This window comes from Podarcis liolepis, assembly GCF_965112155.1.
Source record: "Podarcis liolepis genome assembly, chromosome: 1".
NCBI lineage: Eukaryota > Metazoa > Chordata > Lepidosauria > Squamata > Lacertidae > Podarcis > Podarcis liolepis.
The window spans coordinates 46,668,924-46,688,655 of record NC_139554.1 but is presented as its reverse complement, the minus strand read 5'-3'; the positions used below and the strand labels follow the sequence as shown (position 1 = coordinate 46,688,655).

Here is a 19,732-nt window from a genome sequence, read left to right as displayed (position 1 = left end):
TAGTTCAAGTAATTTGCATCAGGTTTCCTTTTGCTTGGTTCGTATGCTAGTGATTGATGCACTGTTCAAAGCATTAGTCAAATCAGGTGGTGGGTACTGTTAGAAACGGGGCCAAAATGGGCCCAACTAAGAACAGCAGTAACAACAAGGTGTCGAGTGTCCGGTGGAAAACTGGGGAGAGGGAAGTTAAATGGAGGACCCTGGAAGAAAGCATGATACACTGGTACCCTGAACATGTCCACTCCTATCAGGAGGAAAGGTGTACTGCAGCACTTGAATTTAGAGCACTGGGTTGTGCAGATAAGCTACCCTCTGGTGTGCACTTTTAATGGTATAGTGGGCATTGGGATATCCAGCAAGCCACCATCATTCTGCTCAGCAGTTTGCTTTCTCCGCCCTGGAGTATCTATACTGCTTTACAGACTTCTTTTTCTTGGAGTACCTGTTGGAATACTGCCAGGGAGACAAAGTCCATCATGCCCCCATGCCGATGCCGGACGATCCATCGATCTCCCGCAGATACAGTATCAGTCAATTAGCGACACGAAGCCTCAGAAATAGCTTGCCACATTCCAGAGCTCATGCACGCTCTATCAGCAGAGTTCGCACAACGAAAGATGCACTCAGGAGAGCATATTTACAATTTTATTCAGCGTTGGTCAGAACAAAGAAAAAAACATGACTGCCTGCTTCGATGTCTCAGGCACAGAGAGAGAAACAAAAGCAATAGACAAACAGAAACTTCCTGTGAGCAGGAAATACGTAGGCTGTGACTCACAACGGCCTGTCCCCTTTTTAAGGTGGAACGGAAATATCCTAACAGTACCTTCACTCGTTTTTCTTCTGCAGAACCATTACAGAAACCTTATTTTTTCTCAAGACATACTGCAGTGTAGATTTTTCTGGGAGGGGATGAGTATGGATGGATTTATCTGTCTTGTGGTTGGGACTAGGACTGGGTGACATTTTTATCCTTTTTGGCTGATTCTATAGAATGTGTTTGAACAGCCATTTGAACTCCAATAAAGCCACAATAGATTCAGCACCTGAAATTTGCATGCTAAGGCATTCTCAGACTTTTGAGATACAGTATCATAGGTCATGTTCTTCAGTTTCCTTGAACTCCTGCAGCCTCTCTTCCAACTGTATAAACCTATTTAGCTTCCCAGTACCACATACTTTTCCTTTTCCATAGAAATCGTGAGATCCTGGAAAACGTGTTAGCTGTCATCCTAGCTATCCAAGTGGCTTTCTTGGGTTCTGTACTTCTTATTGAAGGCTTCTTCAAGGATATCTGGGTTTTCCAGTTTTGCTTGGTGATTGCCAGCTGCCAGTATTCCTTGCTCAAGGTAACTTCTTTTGCCACTGTCAATTTTAAATATTCATATTCTGCCAGCATTTGGACAATCTATCTTGAGTTAATAAGAAGCCTAGTCGTGGCTGATCTTTGTTGGGTGTGCATGCAGTCACACTTTGCAAGCAAACCAGGAAGCCTTCTGCTAACCACACTTTCATGTTTTGCCCAAATCAGGAAACAAAGGTTAAGAGCTTCAGAGCAGGCCAGGACATTAAGCCAGCTTCAAACAAGAGACGTATATCCCAAATTGTTCTGAAGCTATTAACCACAGTTTCCAGGTTTGGATGAAATGGGGAACTACATATTAAGCCAATCAAAATATTGTAAAATAGTCATCAAGCTTTCATCTTCCCCAATCAACTGTTGAACAAAGAAAGTGTGTGTGTATGGAATCCAGCCTGTTGAAAAGTACTGGCGAACTCAAAAGCTTGCTCACTATTATGTGACATTTTAATGGGTCCTAATAAAGGCATTGCTTGGGTATGGATTTTTCCTTATGAACCCACTGCATTCCTGGGATGATCTTAGAAAATTGGTATGATTCTTCTGCTCTTAGCTCTTCCGTTAAGTTATTTTCAATATTTTAAAACTTTCACTTCAGACCCCAGCTTCTCATGCTTTGTTGAATGCTGCTTGAGAAACTAACTTGGGGGGTGGGAGCAGCGAGGGGATGAGGGGCTGTGACTGAAAAACACACCATGAGAAGCTTTGATGTGTCCATGGAAGTTCTGTGGATCCTACCTGTTAAAAGAGTCTTATACTGAAAAGTAACCTTGAAAATAAGCCTTACCTAATATTACCCTTTCATTTTTCTGGTCTGTTTTTTAGAGTGTGCAACCAGATTCTTCATCACCTCGGCATGTAAGTTTTCCTATATGGAACAGAACTTTTTATTCAGAAAAGGCATAGCTAATACTCTGGTGTATCTGAGTTTAACACACTGAACTTTCTAATTTAAAGTGGCATGCGTAATAAAATTTCAAAACCAAATTTTGAAGAAAACAATAGTTATGATTTGCAACTTTGAGTTGCAGTAACCAAACTTGTTTTTTTTTCAGGGTCATAACCGAATCATCGCCTATAGCCGCCCTGTTTACTTCTGCATATGCTGCAGCCTCATTTGGCTGCTGGACTATGGCAGCAAGAGCACTTTCACTGCAAGGTTCCGACTATATGGAATGGCTTTCACTAATCCAATTTTGCTGCTATCAGCAAGGGACTTGATTATAGGTGAGCAATTTCTTTATGGCTCTGATGCATTGTATTTGCTTCTTTAGTTATACAGTGGTACCTCGGGTTACAGACGCTTCAGGTTACAGATGCTATAGGTTACAGACTCCACTAACCCAGAAATAGTACCTTGGGTTAAGAACTTTGCTTCAGGATGAGAACAGAAATCGTGCGGTGGCAGCGCGACAGCAGCGGGAGGCCCCATTACCTAAAGTGGTGCTTCTGGTTAAGAACAGTTTCAGGTTAAGAACGGGCCTCCAGAACAAATTAAGTTCTTAACCCGAGGTGTAAAAGTATTTTTATACTGCCGTATCATAAATTAACAGGGTGGTGTAAACTCCATTAAAAGCTATGTGGATGGTATGCATAGATCGTTTGCCCATCGTGGAGACCATATAGATTTCTGTTCTTTAATGGAGATACAAATAAATGGAATCCCTTCCTTTCTCATTCTGTCTTTTAAAAGTTGTTATAATTGGAGAGGAAGTAGTTGTCATTGTCAGTTCCATGGGTGGCGCTGTGGTCTAAACCACTGAGCCTCTTGGGCTTGCCGACTGGAAGGTCGGTGGTTCGAATCCCCATGATGGGGTGAGCTCCCGTTGCTCTGTCCCAGCTCCTGCCAACCTAGCAGTACGAAAGCATGCCGGTGCAAGTAGATAAATAGGTACCACTGCAGCGGGAAAGTAAGTGGCGTTTCCATGCGCTCTGGCTTCCGTCACGGTGTCCCATTGCGCCAGAAGCGGTTTAGTCATGCTGGCCACATGACCTGGAAAACTTGTTTTTAGACAAACACTGGCTCCTTCGACCTGAAAGCGAGATGAGCGCTGCAACCCCATAGTCGCCTTTGACTGGACTTAACCGTCCAGGGGTCCTTTACCTTTTATCATGAAAGTCATTGCATGATTAGAACTTTGGTAAACATGGAGAATTACCATGCAGTGTACAGAGGATCTTCAGATAAACTCTTGATCCACTTCTCTTAGCCGTCTCATAACTGGCAGCTGTTGTATGGTGGGAATGACAGCAACTACCAAAGTGCCACATATTTGTTCATGTTAGTCTAGTTTTGATTGCAGGCTACATGTCTTGGAGGGCTTTCATGCTGAAACATGCTGTCCCTCTCCTGTGGGGACACGGCAAGTTATCTTCTTACTTAATGACATCTTCATAATCCATCACCACCATTGTCTCCATTCCACATCATTTTTCAAGCTTTCCCCTTCTCAGTTTAGCTCCTTGCAACCTTCACAGTCTTCCTCTGTCTCAGCCCTCTCAGGGATGTTCACTTTCCTGTTGAGCATATCTGGCTAAGGTGAAGAGGCAAGAAGAGTAAGGCCTTCACTTGGCCTGACAAACATACAGATGCAAACATACTGCAGTTGCTTGTTCTGAAAGTGAGTAGGGTGTTTGCTACATAGGGAAAGGAGTCTGAAAAGAGCTGTATGCCTCACGTCAGTGTTCAGTTACTCACAGCAGGTAGTAATTGGCAACTGTTTTGAAATAAAGAACAACAGCTATGTGAAATTATTTCTTGTGCAAGGGTGGTATATAAATTCAATAGATAATAATAATAATTAATAATTAAGGAACACCTATATCATCTATAGTTAAAAGTGGAAGGATAACAAATAGTTCTGTATGTATTTACTATTTTCTTCCTATCATTTTTTTTTGTCTCTTGTAGTGTTTACGCTATGTTTCCCTATAGTGTTCTTCATTGGTCTTCTGCCTCAGGTGAACACATTTGTCATGTACCTCTGTGAACAATTAGATATTCATGTCTTTGGTGGCAATGGTGAGTTGAGCTTCCTTGTTTCATAGATAATTCAGCAAATGACTTTCAGATCTGTTTAGGAAAGGTAGTTTGAGGGCTTTATCCAAAGGATCAATTTAAGTACATTCCTACTTCATTTTAGGCCTTACAGATGGCCCTTTAGGTCCTCAGTTTAAGCAACTGCCTGGCATTCAAATGGTTTTGGTTTCTGTGCACTAAACGGTCTAGTACAAAACTGTGGTTCAATTCAGACATAAATGCCAAATCATACTTTGATGCCATATGAATATGCTTGGAACAAGCCTTCCTCCTCCATGCACTGTGATTTCCTCTCTTCCTGTATTGGTATGCTGCTTTATAGTGCAAATTGTAGTTTGCCCGTTCAGATATAAGGGCAAACCATAGTTTGCTGCAAACAAGGGAAAGGAAGAATGAACTGCATGGTGCGAGAGGACAGGGAGCGCAGCAGGCTTGTTCATGTAGTGCCAAACCATGGTTTAGCATTCTCTCTGCCCTCAGCCATTAAGGAAGTTGTTGTCAGTTGCACTCCAGAAGCCAGTCAGCTGAAAGCAAAATTGGAAGGGGCTTCTACACATTTCAGAGTAATGTTTCATATATTCAACTGTATGGCAGTGCTCTCCAGAAGAGGCTCAGAAAGTTTGCCTTCATGCATACCAGGCATGCCAATGACTTTGTTATTCAATAAAATCACATTTTCCTCAAAAAGGTATAATTGCCATTTGAGAGCTGATGAAATGTAATATCCCTGAAGCAAAAATGCTTTCTGATGGAAAGCCTATACAGTGGTGCCTCGCAAGACGAAATTAATTCGTTCCGCAATTCTCTTCGTCTTGCGGTTTTTTCGTCTTGCGATGCACGGTTTCCCATAGGAATGCATTGAAAATCAATTAATGCGTTCCTAGGGAAACCGACTTCAGACCAGGTCCGGGGACAGTCTGTCCCCGGACCTCGTCTGAAGGCTGGGGGGGGGGGGACAAGGGCTTTTCTTCCCACCCCCAGCATTTTAAAAAACCCCGGAACAGCGGAGGACTTCTCCGCTGTGCGGGGCGATCTTAAAATGCTGGCGGGCGGCATTTTAAAATCGCCCCGGACAGCGGAGGACTTCTCCGCTGTCCGGGGCGATTTAAAAGCCCCTGGGAAGGCAGGCAGGGGGGACAAAGACTTTTGCCCCCCGCCAGCCTTCAGAAGAGGTCCTGGACCTCTTCTGAAGGCGGGCGGGGGGCCAAAGTCTTTGCCCCCCCCCGCCTGCCTTCAAAAGGTGTCCCCGCTGCGGCGGGAGGTGTCCCATGCCCCCCGCCCGGCTTCGGAGCACCGGGAGAAGCGATCTCCCTTCAGCCGCTTGCAGCAAAAGATGTCGGGGGAAGCGGGAAGCGAAGCGCTTCGCTTCCCGCTTCCCCCGCACCTCTTCTAAAGCAAGGGGCTGGGGGGAGATAGCGATCTCCCCCCAGCCCCTTGCAGCGAAAGATGTCGGGGGAAGCGGGAAGCGAAGCGCTTCGCTTCCCGCTTCCCCCGCACCTCTTCTAAAGCAAGCAAGCCCATAGGGAAATTTCGTTTTGCGAGTTTTTCGTCTCGCGAGGCGTTCGTCTTGCGGGGTACCACTGTAAATCCTGCATAGCAAATGAACAGCTGCATTGTGGGGTCTGTTATAGCTCGTATGGTCTACTTAAGTTGGTTCAGGCTCATTGGGAAAAGCACATCTTTGAATTAACTTTTCCAGTGAAAGAATACTGCACAACAGTAATATCACGCAATAAAAGAATCCTCAAAAGTAGCATAAGTTTAAGCGTGAGGTAATCTGCTGTAAATCTTTATAGTGTTGTAGTAGAAACAAAAATCAAAGGGATAAATGTTTTATTTCTTGAAACCTAAGTATGTGTTCTTCCACTGTTAAGGGTTTCTTTTCCTAACAAATGTTTTCTTATTCTCTAGCGACGACAAGCTTGCTTGCAGCACTTTACAGTTTTATCTGTAGTATTGTGGCAGTAGCATTATTGTATGGATTGTGTTATGGTGCCCTAAAGGTGAGTGGTATATTTTTGAGTAGTAAATTTAGGCTTGATGCTTGTACCACTTCCTGAAACTAAAAGTTAAATGTTATTACCTGAGCTTCCTAATATTTGTAAAAGGTGGATGGATGGAGATTGGTTTTTCTTCTTTCCTTGAAACACCAGAATTTTTATTATACACAGCCACACCCCCACACCATATGGTACATCCCAACAAGGGAGGCCAAGGGACTACAGACCACAGATAAATTTTCTTATTCAGTACAAAATCAAAATGGAGATACATAACAATTTATAAAACATTCACAAATCCTTAGGAAAGGATGCTTATTTCATGCTCTGGTAAAGCCATGGAACCCACCATAAATGAATACCGTCTTTTTCTGTGTAGAAGACTATATTCCTTCCTAAATTTTTGAAGTTTAAAATAAGGGGTCGTCTTATACACGGATAGTGCATAGTACATTTTCTTAATTTTGATTCCCCAAAAATAAGGGGCGTCTTTTACATGGGGGCATGTTATACACGGAATAATATGATAAATATCCCTTGTGCTCCACAGCAACACTAACAACATGGTGTCAGCTTGTATGCGAAAGCTGAATTGGTGCACGATGCCATCCATATCTGAGAATTGATACCTGAAATATGCATACATATTTATACCCACCCTGTTTTCTTGATTGTACTTTGGTTTAACTGATTTTGATATTTCCCTTCAAGGTGGAGGGGAAATGTAATTAATTTATTTAAGGAATAATATTGATGCAGTTTATTTCATAGATACACAGGATTTCCGATTCTGTAACCTTAAAAAAGAATAATTTTTTTCCCCTATGGACTCTGATTTTGCCCACAGGATTCTTGGGATGGTCAACATATTCCAGTGCTCTTTTCAGTATTCTGTGGCATGTTAGTGGCAATATCCTACCATCTCAGCAGACAGAGTAGTGATCCTTCTGTGCTTTTGTAAGTAATAATTACCTCTCCGTATATTATGTAGAAGTCTTATTGCAATAATTGTTTGTGCAAGAGAGAGGGAATCTGTTCAGAAAACATCGTGGGGAGCAAAGGGCCTAAAAACTTTAGACAGCCTCCACCTGATGCAAACAGTTTTCAGATTTGGCTAACGTGTGACCCTCCACATGTTGTTGGACTTGGCATAAGCCAGCATGGTCAGTGGCCAGGGATAATGGATGCAATATGAAGGCCCTTTTCATAAAGGGGGACAAAGTGCAAATAAGTACCAATAGTTGTTTTCTGCATATATATACACACACACACACACACACACACACACACACACACACCTTGATTTGTTTTTCTTTTTGGACTCAAATCAGTGCACAATCATTACAAAGGAAACATTTTCTTTTCTTTTAGTTCTTTAGTGCAATCAAAACTTTTCCCTACTTCAGAAGATAAAAATCCAGAGGATCCACTGTCTGAGGTTAAAGACCCCTTACCTGAAAAACTGAGAAATTCAGTGGTAAGTTGGCTCACTTTTGTAGCATACTAAGAAGACTGATATTACAAGGACACTTCTAATGATTCAGGTGTCCAGGGAATTATCTGCTGATGCTGTTTATGAAGCCTTAAGTACCTCTGTCTGACAGTTGTGATACCAGTGGTTATTTTCCTTTATATTAGATCACTAACAAGAAAGAATATTAGTTACGTCAGCTGTCATGTCAATTTCTTGGGAAGGAGATTAAATTTCTTTATGGGGGGGTTAAATTATAGCGTGTAGACAATGATTATCATGAGTACTTAAAACTAAAAGAGAGAAACAGTTTTTTGGAACTCTCTTGGTTTAAAAAAAGTTCTTTCTTTCTTCCTAGAGTGAACGTTTGCAGTCCGATCTGGTGGTGTGCATAGTCATCGGTGTACTTTATTTTGCTATTCACGTCAGCACAGTTTTCACAGTATTGCAGGTACCTTACTTTTCCCTGCCCCTTATTTTCAAAACTATCATTATCCAGTTTCTTTTGTATCTGCCTCTTGAACAGTGTTGTTGACTTCAGCATTTATAACATGACTGTGTTTGGGTTTGCTGAACAGCACAGGATATTGGCTTTTGGTTTAGGATGTAGGATTTCTATTGACTTTTTAATGTCCCTTGTTAGTTTTCCCCAGTGCTGCAATGCTCAGCCTGGCAAACTCCCCATCCTTCGGGAACTGTGAGGAAGGAACATGAGGCTCGCCAGAAGATGCAAAAGATCTTGTAGTTCTCCATGTTCCTATTTATTGTGTTTCCTGGAGACCGCTCTAGTTGGCATAGATCACACAAAGAGATGGATCTAATTGCATGAGCAATTGAAGAAAGTTAGGATGTTAAATAGTGCAGTGCACTGCATCTCAAAGTTTGCAGGGGCGTGTGTATCAGCACAAACGGAAACACAAGGAATATGACCTCTTTTAATGATACTCCCCTCCCAACAAAACTCAAAATGCTCCATTTGGGGACAGATATGGGTTGCACCAGGTGTTTCTGATATCCTTGGGATGTATCCCAAATAGGTGGGGAAGCAGTTGATGATGAAGGCACCCTTTCAGCCAGTGCTGCCATACTGCCCAAATTGAGAAGCACAATTCTGAAAGGAATTGCTATTGATTGTTTTTGAGACTGAGTCTCTTTTTTCCTTCTTAAATTTTTCCATTAGCCTGTCTTGAGCTATGTTCTGTACGCGTTGGTGGGCTCGGTTGGCTTTATGACCCATTATGTACTGCCACAACTTCGGAAACAGCTCCCTTGGCACTGTTTTTCTCACCCACTGTTGAAAACCAAGGAATACTATCAATTTGAAGTCCGCAGTAAGTAGTACAATTCTTCTTTTAAGACTCTGCCTATTCCCTAGGCATTTACTGTGAACTATATTTAATTACATTGTGACTTTACAATAAAACTGTTCTTCTCGTTTCCTTCTATAGAAAACTTAGTTTCTTGCAATAAAGTTAAAACTTTGTAGCAATGGAAAGTAGTTCAGATATCTTACCTGTTATATTGGAGGGATGGTGGGAAAGAGGGGTCAGATAGACATCTGAGCTTGGCTTGTTTCCTGATACACTTTCCAGATTCCTATAGCATTCTGTATTGTATTTTGTGACTCCTCTTAGATGCTGCACATGTGATGTGGTTTGAGAAACTTCATATATGGCTTCTTTTTGTGGAGAAAAATATTATCTACCCTCTGATAGTCCTCAATGAGCTCAGCAGCAGTGCGAAAGCTATTGCTAGCCCAAAGAGACTGGATATAGAGTAAGTAGAAAACAGCACATAGGCACTTCCTTTACTTTAATTATGGTTTGTTTGTTTTTAATGTCCTATTGCAAAGGCTATCTCTGTTGCTTGACCAGTCTCTTGAAACTCCAGATTCTTTTTTCTTAAAAGGGGTCAGGCATATTTAATGAAAGATAGTAAAGTGAGAAATATATCAAACAATTTATTAATCTCCAAGAACGTACTGAATGCAGATAAAGTGAAGAGTAAAATGATCAGCTTGACAAATATATTTTCTCATTGCAGATTTGGTGCTTTAATGATTACTATTGCTGGTATGAAGCTGTTGCGTTCCTCTTTCAGCAACCCAACCTACCAGTATGTTACTGTCATTTTCACAGTGCTTTTCTTTACATTTGACTACAAACGTTTCTCGGAGACAATGCTGCTAGACTTGTTCTTCATGTCCATACTCTTCAGCAAGGTAATGTCAAATAATAATACAGTGCCCAAGCTCTGTGTTCCATAACTCTGTGGCAAAACGAGATGGCAGAAATCTTGCAGTTGGCATAGCCATCTTTTCCACAGTCTTGAAAGGCAACCTTAAAAAGCCACCAATTTTATATTTTATGGTAGTCTTACGGTCTTAAGAGTTTAACTGATGATCTTGAATACATTAAAAGCGGTACCAAAACATTTGTTATTAATAATATTAGGACATACACTGCCATCGTAATATAGAATCTCGTTCTCTCTCCTTCTTCTTTTCCATTGTCATCTGAAGGAAAATCTGATTTGTTATCTATCAGAATTGATATATGATATTTTATCATGTTATCTGATGAACTGCAGCTAGAAAGGAAGTTTATTCATTGTTGAATAGAGAATCTCCGCTTGTTTGGTTAAATATTTAATGTACAAATTTGACAGAACATGGCATTCTCTTACATTTCATGCCTCTTAAAACAGAACCAGTTGATCTGCTGTGGCCTACATGACGCACAGTTTTACAAAAAATTTTTGCTAGTGCATCTTAAACTCCTGGGAAATTGAAATCATACATGTGTCAAGAGTACAAGATCTGTGACCAAATTTGTTTTTTTTTAAGCATTTCCTTCTGTTTTCTTTCTAGCTGTGGGAGCTTTTCTACAAGTTGAGATTTGTATACACTTACATTGCTCCTTGGCAAATCACATGGGGATCTGCGTTCCATGCTTTTGCCCAGCCTTTTGCTGTACCACGTATCCTTTTTGAAAGCTCCAGATGTATTATGCTGACAGGGAAAAGAACTTTTGAAGCCTTAATATATTGTAAAAGTCTGCTAAAATGTATGATTACAAGCCATCCCAATCTCTTCCGAGCAGTTTCGATTGCAAAGCACTGTGATATGAATGTTTGTGCAGTGTAGCAGAAACATTTTTTTGCTGTAAGTTGTCATGCTTCTGCACTAAGAACAGTAGTATATTACTTCATTTTTCTGTACAGTGGTTGCCAAGTGTAGTTTACGATGCTGTTGGACCTTTCTAAATGACACGGATGCTTGAGCTATTGTGGTTGTTCTTTTTTTTTATTATTCTGCCCTGACATGAAGAAATCAGAAAGAAAGAAAAGTTGTGGTTTCCTTGACTTTCCTTCCTTGCAGATTCTGCAATGCTGTTTGTCCAAGCAGCTGTGTCTGCTTTCTTCTCTACTCCACTAAACCCATTTTTGGGAAGTGCAATATTCATCACTTCTTATGTTAGACCTGTCAAGTTTTGGGAGCGAAACTACAAGTAGGTGATTTTGAAGGCATAAAAAAACCTCCTTCTGTAGTAATGAGAGATTTTTTAAAAAATAAAATAAAAGTAAGTTATAATATGTGATGTTTCTGGATGCATGATGCTAAGTTCCTAAAGTATGCCCTGCAGAAGAATTATGATTCTGCGCAGTCGCCACTAGTTTCTTACTGTGGAAAAATATCCCTACTTCATCCTACCTTTAGCTGAAATCAGCAGAAATACTTCTGAGGTAAACCTCTGGAATCTCTCCCTGGTGAACTGTAGAAGTCAGAAATAACTCATCTTGGCTCTTAGATGTTTAGATGAACTTCTTGTGCAATCATGTAGTGAAAAATGATTTCACTTGAAAACCCAACTATTTTAGTGTTATACGTTGGCTACATTCACACAAAATGCTTAACCATGGTTAATCTGGTTAGTTTAACAAGCCAGCTTCATAACCAGTCGTCTGAAGTTGGCTTGCTGTGAAACTTGCAAGTCTTTGTTTTAAACCAGGATCTCTGGTCAAACATAATAACTAGGCCAGGATTCTGGGGACAGGATTACAAAGCTAATATAGGAGTAACCCTGTTCCAGGGGTCTGCAACCCGCGGCTCCGGAGCCGCATGTGGCTCTTTTACACCTTTGCCGTGGCTCCAGGGTGGATACTAGCGAGGGGAGGAGGCGCATTGTGCGCCCCGACACTCCCCACTGTGGCGGGCGCTGTACTGGCTGTGACGTCGCATGGGGGCGGGGCGTGCGTTAGTCACGCACTGTCCTGACGTCACCTTCCCACCCGCTGTCAGATCGGACATTAAGGTAAGAAACGATATATGCAGTGTTATATTTGTTTTAAATGTTGCAATGGTTTTGCGGCTCCCAGTTTTTTTTTCTTTGGAAACGGGTCCAAGTGGCTCTTTTTGTCTTAAAGGTTGCAGACCCCTGCCCTGTTCTCTTGCTTGTCGCCTGTGATGTCAGCTAGTGAGCAGGCAGGTGTGGTTTGGGGAGAAAGGCCTGTGTGCCAGAGGTTCCTCAGCCCTAATTAAGATGCGTATAAAACCTGGCCCAGTATACAAAAAGCTACTTGGGCTCACAGCAGCCACACAGCCTCCATGTAATTTTCCAGCTGGAAGACCTGTAGTGACAGCAAGTGCACATATTTGTCTGTTTGCTGAAAGAGACAGTATACTATGCCTAAACTTTGTTTCCACATCCAGAGAAATGCAGTGGAGTGCTGTGCCTCTGGTCTTAGTCTTGGAAGAGAGACAGACAGAAAAAAGAATGGAGGACTGGAAATAGCAGCAGTTAGCATTTAGTTGCATTTTCTTAGCAGGGGTGACAAACCAGGTTACGCTGGCTTATTTTTGTAAACAATTCATCTTTCAACAGACAGAACCTCAGGGAGTTGAGAGAGAATCACCAGCTGGGAAAATGCAAGAGGGGGTTTTATTTTGGCATGGACCTTTTATTTCATTTTTCTTGGGGGAAGAAGGCATATGGTGGTAGAGAACCCATGAAGACTTGCCATGGTACATTTTGTAATAACTTAATATTTTGTCACTTTCTTCAGCACAAAACGAGTGGACCACTCAAACACAAGACTGGCTTCGCAGCTTGATCGAAATCCAGGTAGCCCTTTTTTTAAAAAAATATTTTTTATTGAATTTTACATTTTTATCATAATAACATCATATCAGATAACAAAAAGCAAATACGATTCCCAAAATCCCCCCTCCTCCCCACAACTTCCCTCAACTTCCTCTTCTGGTTTTTTACATATTGGCTTCTCCTGCTTGCTTTATTGTATCTTAATATTAAATTCTTTAACTTAAATGTTGTTATACTCTTATCGTTTTAACATCATCTTTGTAGTTTCTCTATTTGTTTTGTTGATTGTAAGTGTTTACTCAAACCATGCTAGTGAGTCCATTTCTTTACATTGTTTCTGTAGATACAACATAAATGATTCTCAGTCTTTTTAAAAGTCTCTATTGTCTTTATCTCTAATTAGTTTCGCCATTTTGGCATATTCCATCAGTTTGAAATCCAGGTAATCCTTTATCAAACCAGAGACCTGCTTCTGCTAGTCCGGGCTCAAACAAGCCCTGTGGTAATCTTCCAAAGCAGCCAAATTGGGCTTGGTATTTGTCTAAATCTCATGCATGCCCCTAATAAATACACATATGTTTGTAGTAATACTTTTTGAAAGTGTGTTTAAATTAACAACAAATAGTTTGTACTCTGTTATCAATAAAGGACAGATCTTTCAAAATGTTGTTTGCCAAAGAACTGTAGATATGAATCAAAAAGTTTAGTTTAGACTTAATGAGATCTGGATTTTTCCTTCCATATAGGTTCAGACGACAATAACTTGAATTCAATCTTCTACGAACACTTAACTCGATCCCTTCAGCACAGCTTGTGTGGAGACCTGCTCCTTGGGCGATGGGGGAACTATAGTACCGGGGACTGCTTTATTCTTGCTTCTGACTACCTCAATGCACTAGTACACCTTATAGAGATAGGCAATGGATTGGTCACCTTCCAGCTGAGGGGGCTTGAATTTAGAGGTAAAACTAACTAAATGAAAGTTCCACCAATCTCCTTGAAACTGTGTTGCAAGCTAGTTTCTTAAGACTGGGCATTTGGTTTGATAGCCATTTTAAATATGTGAATGTTTGGTAAAGGCAGCAGTTGTAAACAAGCTTCCTCTTCCAAGCTTAGTGTAAACAATGATATATTGGACAGTTTAAAACTTGACATTCATAAATTCTTGAAACAGAAGCTGATTAGATCTTTGTCATTATTAGGCAAATGTAGCAATTTCTTGCCTCTTTCTACTGGGCTGTAGCATCGTGGTTGCGCATCTGAGCTGTGACCCATGTGTGATATGCCTATAATAATTTCTGGCCTACTTTGTACAGCTGTTGCAGTTACTGCTTTGTTGCCGTTACTCTGCACAGCTATTGTAGTTCCTTTTTCGTCATTTCAGGAACTTACTGCCAGCAACGGGAAGTAGAAGCCATCACTGAGGGTGTGGAAGAAGATGAAGGGTTTTGTTGCTGTGAACCTGGTCACATCCCTCACATGCTCTCTTTCAATGCTGCTTTTGGCCAACGCTGGCTAGCCTGGGAGGTTCTGGTAACCAAGTATGTCCTGGAGGGCTACAGTATCACAGACAACAGTGCTGCATCCATGCTTCAAGTCTTTGATCTTAGAAAGATACTCACCACGTATTATGTCAAGGTGAATACAAATCCTAGACCTCACGTTTGCTATTGAGAGCAGAAAGTGTGATCGTTAGTAATTGAGTACTACGCAAAAAGCAGGTGATCTGTAGGCAAAAGCAGTTGAACTATCTACTTCTTCCCATATTTTTGATTTGATTTTTAAGGGCTGGCAATTTGAGAATGAGTTATTAACAGTGGATGGCCTTTTAGACTTCCTCCATGTGAATTAAGAGTTCACCTTTTGAATAATAAGAATTATATGACAGGGGGAGATCAGGATTTTAGAGATGGTTGAAGACTTCCGGTTCGCCACAGAGGCTATGGCTGCGAGCTCCATGTCGTCCGCTTAAGGGGCTACAAGGTTCCAGCAAATAGAGCTTTGGGGGTGACCGTCAGGGCTCGGCGCACCTCCGAAAACCCCCCCATGGAGGGGTCACATGTAACACTAAACCGTGGTTTAGCGCTACATGAATGAGCTAGAAGGAACGAGTGAAGCCTCAGGCCCACATTCTTCTCCTGCTATATGGTTGGCAGAAGTGCTTCTTTCTTCACCTGCTCTAGTCATGCAATGGACACACCAGTTTGATAGCTTTGGCCACTTTACAGCATGTCTTTATTTCCTTTCATCATTTTTTCCAAGGATATATACAAATCACCATAACGAATTGTGGTCAAGTCTACATTCCTTTAACCTTTTGTCTTTACAGGGTATCATCTATTATGTAACATCCTCCCCCAAGCTAGAGGAATGGTTATCAAATGAAACAATGCAGGAAGGTTTGCAGCAATGTGCAGACCAAAACTATGTTGATGTGGATCCTACATTTACTCCTAATATTGATGAGGATTATGACCACCGCCTAGCAGGGGTCTCCAGAGAGAGTTTCTGTGTCATTTATCTCAACTGGATAGAATACTGCTGTTCTCGGAGAGAAAAGGTAAGCATCTTTTAATTATTCAGGGATCCTGGAAGATATATTAGTCTGTTAGTATTTAAATCCCAACTAAAGTTCATATTAAAAGTTAAAAGCACACAAGGAAGTGATTTTTCATTGAAGCAATGTAAGGAAAGGAAAGAATAAAGAGTCACGTTGGAGCATGAAGTGGAGAAAAATGTTCATGAGCTGATATTGTTTCAGGCCAAGGTTGATGTAAGACATAATAGCAATATTTCCTCCGGTGGTTACTTCTGTTTTCCCTAAGCCTTTCGCTTTTTCCTTTACTTGAAGCCATTGAATGCAGATAAAGATTCTTCCCTGGTGACTCTTTGCTATGGACTGTGTGTTCTTGGCCGGAGAGCTCTGGGGACTGCTTCACATCATATGTCTAGGTAATGTAAATCTCTTACTCTAGAATTTTACAGAAGAGAAAGTTCGGGTCATTTAAATCATGTAATTTGCACATATGCTTCTATCCTTTGCCCTAAATAACTTTTTTTTAAACTGCTTTTCATATTGTGGGCAGGATTCACTTAGCAAGTCACATAAAGGTTTTCTGCTTGTGCAGTGGGCCTTCCCCCACTCCCCTCACACACACACACACCAGCTTTTGGGGAGTTCAGGAGAACCCCCAGAACAGCACAAGTGGGAAGGAGAGGGGGCCATTAGGTTTGGCAAGCTGAAATCTTTGCACTGATGGAATGATCAGAGGAGCGCAATGTTGAATTCTTCCCTGTATCTTTAAATTGCTGTACTCTGCCCTGGGACCTTCGAATGAGCATATACTTCACAATGCTTGTATGAGACAGGCCTCAAGATCTGAGTAGCTGGCAATTGCCTGCAGGAGAAAGTAAGAAATGACTAATGATTATTGCAGTGTATTTAACAGGGATAACAAGCCTGTATTTCCTCTGTGTGCCCAGCATAGCTGAGGCAAGGTCTCATATAGAGGGTTTCAAGAGACCTGTTTTCCAGTGGAAAGCTCCACCTGCTTAAAATTAATGACAGTACAGTATTGAATAATCAGGCTTTATGTTGCTGGTTTGTTGTGAAAATGAGAAACACAATCATAGTGCCTAACAAACCTCCAGGGATGGGAAGGCGAGGCACCAGGAGTCCCAGATTCCACCTGACATTAAGAACAGGATAAGTCTAAGAAAAACAACAATTGAGGGAGGTGAAATATTATGGGATGGTCAAATCACGGTAAAGTTTGGTGTGAAATTGCTGTTTGTTTTTCAACAAATTAGGGACTGAAGTATAGTAAAAACTCCCAAGTAAAACTGCGGCTTTTGGCGTCATCAGCCAGAATGATTTAAGCTGCTGTCTGCAAGGGTACTTGGAAATGTTTTGCTCCTTGGGCACTTCAACATTCCCTTTCATATATAGTTAGGGCAGAATTTATAAGTGATTGTTGGCAGTTTTCTACTTCCCTGTTTATGTTTGTATGTAATGGCGGTTCTAATCTGCATTGGCAGTTGTGAGTATGGAATTGGAAGTGTTAACAAATTCTTTTCGACACTTTTCTGCTCACATGGAATGTTGAATGCCTGCTTTAACATTTGGGGTTTCTTTTCCAAACTAAACAGTAATTTGGAATCCTTCCTTTATGGGCTCCATGCATTGTTCAAAGGGGATTTTCGTATCTCATCGATTCGAGATGAATGGATCTTTGCAGACATGGAGTTGCTGAGGAAAGTAGTCGTCCCAGGAATACGCATGTCATTAAAACTACATCAGGTATATAAGGACTGCTTGCGCATGGATGCATCAGGGTTAAAAGGGGCGTGGGTTGTCTTATTCAAGCTGTGTTCAAGTGCTCTGTTGCATGGCTATAGTATGGAGACTTGACAGTTATAAAGGTACAGTTTGAGGGGCAAATGGAAATGATCTGTTTTTAGTAATATGCAAGGAAATACATAATGTAAAATTGGGTCTACCAATGAAGGACAGTAATAATTTGCTTATTGCTACACTTTGGGGTGGAGCATCCTTAATTCATTTACACAATTTTCTTTTGAAAGTTCAACCCCCCCTCCCAGTTTATAGAGGTGAACTTACTCATTTACAGTCTTGGGTGCCTTTTTCCCCCTCCCCCAAAAAGCCTACCTTTGAAAAATCTTGCTTTTACTGAACTGGCTGCTTTTTGCAAGTAACTTAAAAATAAATATTTTTGTAGAATCCTTAAGTAGTCATATTACAATCTTGGTAGCAGTCTCCAAAATATTTGATAAATTAACTCTTTTAAGAATTATGTTTTCAATGTGTATGGATGACACCATAAACAGTTTTTAGGGTTAGTGAGATCCTACTTGTTAAGCGGAACATAATTTTAGGTAAAAGGTAAAGGTAAAGGACCCCTGACAGTTAAGTCGCAAATGACCCTGGAGTTGCGGCGCTCATCTCGCTTTACTGGCCGAGGGAGCCGATGTTTGTCCGCAGACAGTTTTTCTGGGTCATGTGGCCAGCATGACTAAACCGCTTATGGTGAAACCAGAGCAGCGCACAGAAACGCCATTTACCTTCCCGCTGGACCGGTACCTATTTATCTACTTGCACTTTGACGTGCTTTCAAACTGCTAGGTTGGCAGGAGCTGGGACAGAGGAACGGGAGCTCACCCCATCACGGGGATTTGAACCACCAACCTTCTGATCGTCAAGCCCTAGGCTCAGTGGTTTAGACCACAGCGCCACCTGCGTCCTGGCATAATTTTAGGGTTCTTTAAAATGAAATGCTGCTCTTTTCACAGTGAAGAACCTACTGAACAATCCTTTCACTCCTCTGTTTAGGATCATTTCACATCTCCAGATGAATATGATGATCCTGCTGTTCTCTATGAAGCCATCACATCCCATGAACAAAATCTGGTCATAGCTCATGAAGGGGACCCTGCTTGGAGAAGTGCTGTCCTTTCCAATTCTCCTTCACTGCTTGCCCTTCGCCATGTAATGGATGATGGCACCAATGAATACAAAATAATCATGTTGAACAAGCGCTTTCTAATCTTCAGAGTCATTAAAGTAAGTTGCTTGACTCACCCCCCAAAAAATTCATGAGTTGCATCAAATGTGCGAGCTTTCCCAAATATGATGGCGAGGCTGGTGTTTTACTTACTTTTTAAAAGCTGGATTTGTGTATTTATCTGACTCTTGCCTGCCCTTCACTCTAAGTGCCCAGGGCAAGTTGCAACAAATAAGTAATACCATTTAAAAAAACAAAACACTAATCCAAAAGAGTCATACTATTTCAAGGTAGATCGTTACATTTTGACAAATAACAGTAAATGTACTGAGCCAAGAACTGTGTTCCAAACTTTGAAAAGTGTGAATTCTGATGAATAATCATGTGTATTTGTCTGCGAGGAGTGGAAATAGGCCAGTTGACTTAAAGACGTAGACTAATGAATTTTCCCCCTGTCTTTGTGTGCTGTGTGCTTGCCACTATTTTTTACTTTCCCCGGTGACATTTCCCTCCTATTTCTGTGCTCCTGTAGGTCAATAAGGAGTGTGTTCGTGGTCTTTGGGCTGGGCAGCAGCAAGAGCTGGTTTTCTTGCGCAATCGGAACCCAGAAAGAGGAGCATCCAGAATGCAAAGCAAGCTTTAAGAAACATGATAAACTCATCTTGTGATCAGCCAATTGGATATCCCATTTATGTGTCCCCTCTGACTACATCTTACTCGGATAGCAATGAGCAGCTCAAAGAGATTCTCGGTGGGGGGTGCAGTTTGGGAAACATCAGGAACTTCATAGTCTCTACATGGCATAGGTGAGTGGTTCAAGAGCTCTCCAGAGAGCATTCACTAGAATCAGTATGTTCTGTTGAAACAGTCTCAGTACATAGCTTACATAACAAAAAGTTTTGGAGCTCCATAGCTTCCTTTTATGTAGCAAACGCAGGGTATGATTCCTACCGTATTACAGGGGAATTGTACAGTTCAAAATGTATAAAGCTGATTCCAGGCATCTTATATAATTTGAATTTTATATTTACACTGCTAAGTCATTAGAAAACGCAATGTGAGTAGATTATGTCCAGAAATCTGATCTCTGTTGTATCACTAACCTGCTGCGAGAGTTAACTGAGCATGGCACCTGTTTTCTATGTAAAATACATTTTTCAAAAGCCTGGCTGGGGAGCTGTAGAGGCCCTGGAGGCTGCTTACCTACAACTGCACGAGTAAACTCCTTGAAATCCAT

The 19,732-nt window shown here is 41.3% G+C and overlaps 1 protein-coding gene across 1 annotated transcript in view; it reads left to right on the top strand.

The window, feature by feature from the left end:
- Positions 1–19,732, top strand: part of PCNX1 (pecanex 1) — a 77,424-nt gene that overhangs the window by 50,494 nt on the left and 7,198 nt on the right. The window contains 22 exon segments of the mRNA XM_083512426.1: positions 1,196–1,349; positions 2,186–2,218; positions 2,416–2,587; positions 4,272–4,382; positions 6,312–6,403; positions 7,248–7,357; positions 7,772–7,877; positions 8,230–8,322; positions 9,052–9,202; positions 9,506–9,647; positions 9,915–10,092; positions 10,741–10,849; positions 11,251–11,380; positions 12,936–12,994; positions 13,720–13,935; positions 14,358–14,611; positions 15,303–15,533; positions 15,825–15,925; positions 17,123–17,273; positions 18,324–18,554; positions 19,028–19,109; positions 19,112–19,301. Coding sequence (XP_083368552.1) covers positions 1,196–1,349; positions 2,186–2,218; positions 2,416–2,587; positions 4,272–4,382; positions 6,312–6,403; positions 7,248–7,357; positions 7,772–7,877; positions 8,230–8,322; positions 9,052–9,202; positions 9,506–9,647; positions 9,915–10,092; positions 10,741–10,849; positions 11,251–11,380; positions 12,936–12,994; positions 13,720–13,935; positions 14,358–14,611; positions 15,303–15,533; positions 15,825–15,925; positions 17,123–17,273; positions 18,324–18,554; positions 19,028–19,109; positions 19,112–19,301 — 3,096 coding nt within the window.